This window comes from Monopterus albus, unplaced genomic scaffold (assembly GCF_001952655.1).
Source record: "Monopterus albus unplaced genomic scaffold, M_albus_1.0 scaffold69.1, whole genome shotgun sequence".
Classification (NCBI taxonomy): domain Eukaryota; kingdom Metazoa; phylum Chordata; class Actinopteri; order Synbranchiformes; family Synbranchidae; genus Monopterus; species Monopterus albus.
The window spans coordinates 1,754,884-1,759,143 of record NW_018127949.1 but is presented as its reverse complement, the minus strand read 5'-3'; the positions used below and the strand labels follow the sequence as shown (position 1 = coordinate 1,759,143).

The 4,260-nt window shown below is 40.2% G+C and overlaps 1 protein-coding gene across 1 annotated transcript in view; it reads left to right on the top strand.

Moving 5' to 3' along the window:
• The first annotated feature begins 842 nt into the window (after window positions 1–842).
• The window catches only part of LOC109963095 (SH3 and cysteine-rich domain-containing protein 2-like), an 18,616-nt gene continuing 15,198 nt past the window's right edge, over window positions 843–4,260 (top strand). Inside the window, exons 1-2 of the mRNA XM_020605379.1 lie at window positions 843–1,124; window positions 1,193–1,301. Coding sequence (XP_020461035.1) covers window positions 1,212–1,301 — 90 coding nt within the window. The 5' untranslated portion in view covers window positions 843–1,124; window positions 1,193–1,211. The remainder of the gene's footprint in view (window positions 1,125–1,192; window positions 1,302–4,260) is intronic.

Sequence of the window (4,260 nt, the reverse complement as noted above, 5' to 3'; positions counted from 1 at the left end):
TTTATTTACTTGTAATGTTTGACAGTGTGGTTTTATTTACTTGTATGTTAAACTTCAGCACGGGTATGGGAGCTAACAGGTGCTATAGAAAGTATTGAAAGTATGCGGGCAGATGACCCATGTGATTGTTAAATTGTTATATATTATTTGATTATTGTCCCTTTTGCATTAATATCGATGTAGCATGTTGCTGTTGAAGTTAGTCCAGCAGTCAGTTGTAAAATGCATATAGCCTATTTCTGGATAGCTTAATTTGTAACAATCTGTCATATTTTATCAAATAAATGTGGTGGAGTAAAAAGTTTATCGTTTCCTTGTAAATGTAGTGGAATGTAAATTTAAACAAATGGAAGCACCTTAAAGTTGCATTTAAGTACTTCCGTATGTCAGATACATTCTACCACTGGATACCTTAAACTAAGGTATGAATGGTCTAATGAGTGTGAAAATGCCTTGACAGTCACAAGGTTTCAGCCCAGAACAATGACTGCAGCGCTTCTTAATTACCACCATCATCATAACGCCAAAGGTGGGAACGAGGGAAAAGCAGTGCTCATCTTTCCAGTAAAGAAAATAGGCTAAGAAAAGGATTAATTGTTTAAATGTTTTGCACATCCCTGCTAAACATAATGCCATAGCGTATCCCGTCTTCATGGATAGAAAATTAAAGGTATAGACAATAGCGTTTTCACACCTGCCTTTCTAAAGTTTCGTAGTACTACCGCTGGAGTCCCAGCGTCATCATCTCTCAGCCAATCCCGACGCTCTCCACCGTTACTTTTAACATGACTGGACCAATCAGGGCGAGCCGAACACCTTGTCACGGGGAAATCAAAGTTGCTGTAAGAGCGCGCGTGTGCACGAGGGGATGGGAGAGGAGCGAGGAAGAGGAGAGAAGTGAAGTGGCTGTAGCTACGGGATGGTTTGCTCCACGAAAGATATATTTCATTGTTACTTCCTGCACCATTTTGGAGTCTAAAACCCGAAAACAATACGCATCTTTTCGACGGAATACCTTATTGTACTTAAAAGCAAATTCTCAAATGGATGCTGCAGACGAAAGATGACTTGAAACTAGCTCTACCTCTTTAGTGTAGAGACTGTGACGATTTGTAAACCCCTGTGTGCGTGCTTTCATCGTTTCACTGTCGCCGTGGACTCATCATCAGTTTAATTTAGTTTTCTTTCACAGGAGTATTTTCTGATCTGAGATGACGGAAATCAGTGACAAGGAGAACGAACCACAAAACAGGGACCTTCACCGACCACAGGCCACTGTGCCCAGCCAACCTGAATCAAAGGTAACCACATTGTACAATTATGGGATTGTTGTTCATATTAAAGCACACAGGCCCCGCAGTCGGTTCCTTCACATGAAGCTAAGGGGTCCTAAAGCTGGAGCGCTCTGTTTGCATAAATTAAATACTTCTGAAGGATTCTAACCAAATGTAATCTTTGTTTTTGCTCGTTTATCCATCTGTTTTGTTTAAATTAAAACCATTTTTACTGGAATGTTTGACTTACCCGCTTAAAACAAGTTGTTTTCTGCCTTAGGAGACTAATTCTGTGATGGCTACGGTTCTCTAAGCTGCTTTATTCTTGTAACTACTGTGATCTCAAAGTCAGAGGGCAGAGATTATCCTAAGGTGCAGGAGTGAGCTTTTTTTGGTTTGTGTAGTGAATGCACCAAATATTACAGACAAATACTGTGTTTTATTTATCTGCAGTGGTGAAATGTTCACAGGCAGTTGCCAGTATTCCTTTACTGGCTTCCGTATATAGAAAATGGGATTCAAACAGAGACAGACAAGTAAAGCATGATGCTTTGAGAAGGTGCAGATAAGGCCAAAGGGCTGCAGCCCAATTTACAAAGAGGTGTCCATGCATGTTTAAACATATTAATTTGGCAATGTGCAACATATATCAATTCTTTTAGGTCATAAAATATACAGTACTGTCATGCACCACCACATATTAGAAGTCATGCTCCTGCTGCTTGGAATAGTCTGCAAAAGGAACGTAAATCAATTATTCTGATATTTCTGACAGAATTCAGGACTATTAACCGTTATTCATTGTCTGCATATAGAATCATTTTTGTATTATACCCTGATTTTAGTGTTGTGTAATTCATTTGCTGCTTGTGCAGCTTTTTATGTTGCTAACTCGGCCAGGCCTTCCTTGCAAAAGAGGATTCAAATGAACTAAAAAGTTGGGTTAGATATAATTAAATAAGCACAAAACTAAAATGATATAAGTTTCAAAACAATATTTTGACTTCTTCAAGGTACGATTGTAATGCCTTTATCATCTCAGTAGTGCCTCATATTCCCAAACACATTTTCAGTTAAATTAGCACAAAGCAGTAAATGAGTATTCCTGAAGGCCCCAGGGTTCTCAGGCCTCAGGGAATTGCATGCATTGTTGGAAACCAGAGGTGTATAATAATAACCTCAGCTGTGTAATTAAGTATTTTAACAAAAAGGACTTCTTGTTGCTGATTATTTTTTCTTGACAAAAAATGCAGCTGGACTTCTGTTCACAGTTCATTCTCACTTACTGACTTGGCCTAAATCTCCCACATCACATTTATTCTTTAACATTTTCAGATGAGCCTAAAAACAGTCCTGATTGCAGCAGCAGTCACAGCTGTAAATTGTATTGTGGCAGTCTTTTGTTGATCATTGCCACAGGGACTTGGAGCAAACCTGGCAGGGCAGGCGTCTTGTTTCTATTTGACTGCAGACAACACAATGGATGGTGGCCATTGAGATGCTGCATGAATTTATGAGCCAATCAGCTAGCAGCTGTTCACTGTGGCTACCTAGAGGCTGGGCCATAATTCACAGAAATGGCCGTCCAGATAATACAGAACTGGGAGGGAACAATTGTCCACGCTGCGACAGCTGTGTAGCTCTGCATTTACAAAACCCCTGCTGGCAGCGGCGACCACTCCACATCCCACAGGAGAAGAGTAACGTGAGAAAGGGGAGGGAGAGACTAAATGTGTATTACAGTCTGCTCAAGGGTATCTCTAGAGTTTCACAGTTTCTTTCTGTCACTCGCAGTCTTCTTTCTCCTGCATCACACTGTTCATTTCATGACAATTTTCTGATTTGCTTTCCCTCTTCTGCCTTCATGTCTTTCTCTTTCTCAGCTCATCTTACTGCCTCACTCTGCATTCCTTCTCATCTCTTCATCAGCTCTCCTTCATCTCTCGTTCTGCTCTCGGTCTCTCCACCGTCCCTCGGCTCTCAGAGTATTTGTCACAGTGCTAAGTGGGCCCACTAGCTTTCTAGAGTGCTTCTTATAGAGGCTGTGACAGAATGAATAGTTGTTCCACCTCCTCCACCTACAGGCAAGGTGATTGCTCCAAAAATAATATTATTCCTTGCTAATCACTTAGAGCACATGCCAGTCAAGTGTCTTGCATTTAGTGAGATACAATAAAGGTTGTGATTAGGAGGATTAGTTTTACATTTATTTTTTGCAAAATATTTCTGTTCTTGCTGAGAGTTAGAGAAGATCAGTACCACTCTCCTCTCCAAAGCCAACGAAATCCACCTACAGTACCAGCACATCACTAATTATCACATTGTACTGTATTTCATTTCTTTCATCTGTAAAAAACCAAAGTGTTAAAACATCAATTTGCTGTTTCCTGGGGCTTTATGCAGTAGGTGGATTTAGTTATCTTTGGACAGAGCAAAGCTAACTGTTTCCCTCAGTTTCCACTCTATATGTTAACCAGGGCAGAGCTGCTTTCTTTTCTAACTGACAAGAAAGCGTGTTTCCAAAAATATCAACATTAAAATCTATGTTGCTTAGTAGTGGATGAAATGAGAGCTGTGCTACATAGAGTTTAATATTTAGGCTACAGAAGATGCGGGTGTACATGCTGATAGTGCAGTTCGATGCTTTGCCCCAGTCCACAGAGTCTTCACATGGCCCAGTGCGTTCTCAGCTAACGCAAAGACATTTTTATGAGGTGAAATGATAGCAGTGGTTTGTCTCTGACTTTGCCCTTCACACTCACTTCCCACAGATCTTTTTTGTCACTAACCTTATCAGCGTGCTTTCTCCACTTCTTATCTAATTAATTTCTTGCTCTCTACTTAAACTACAGTATATATTTCCTTTCTCCTTTCTGTTCCCCATTTAAATGAAACACAACACCTGCACTTCACCTCATCTCCTTCCCTTTTTACCTTGTCTTTTTCTAAATTGCTGTGACTGCTGATGTTTCCCTATACATATACA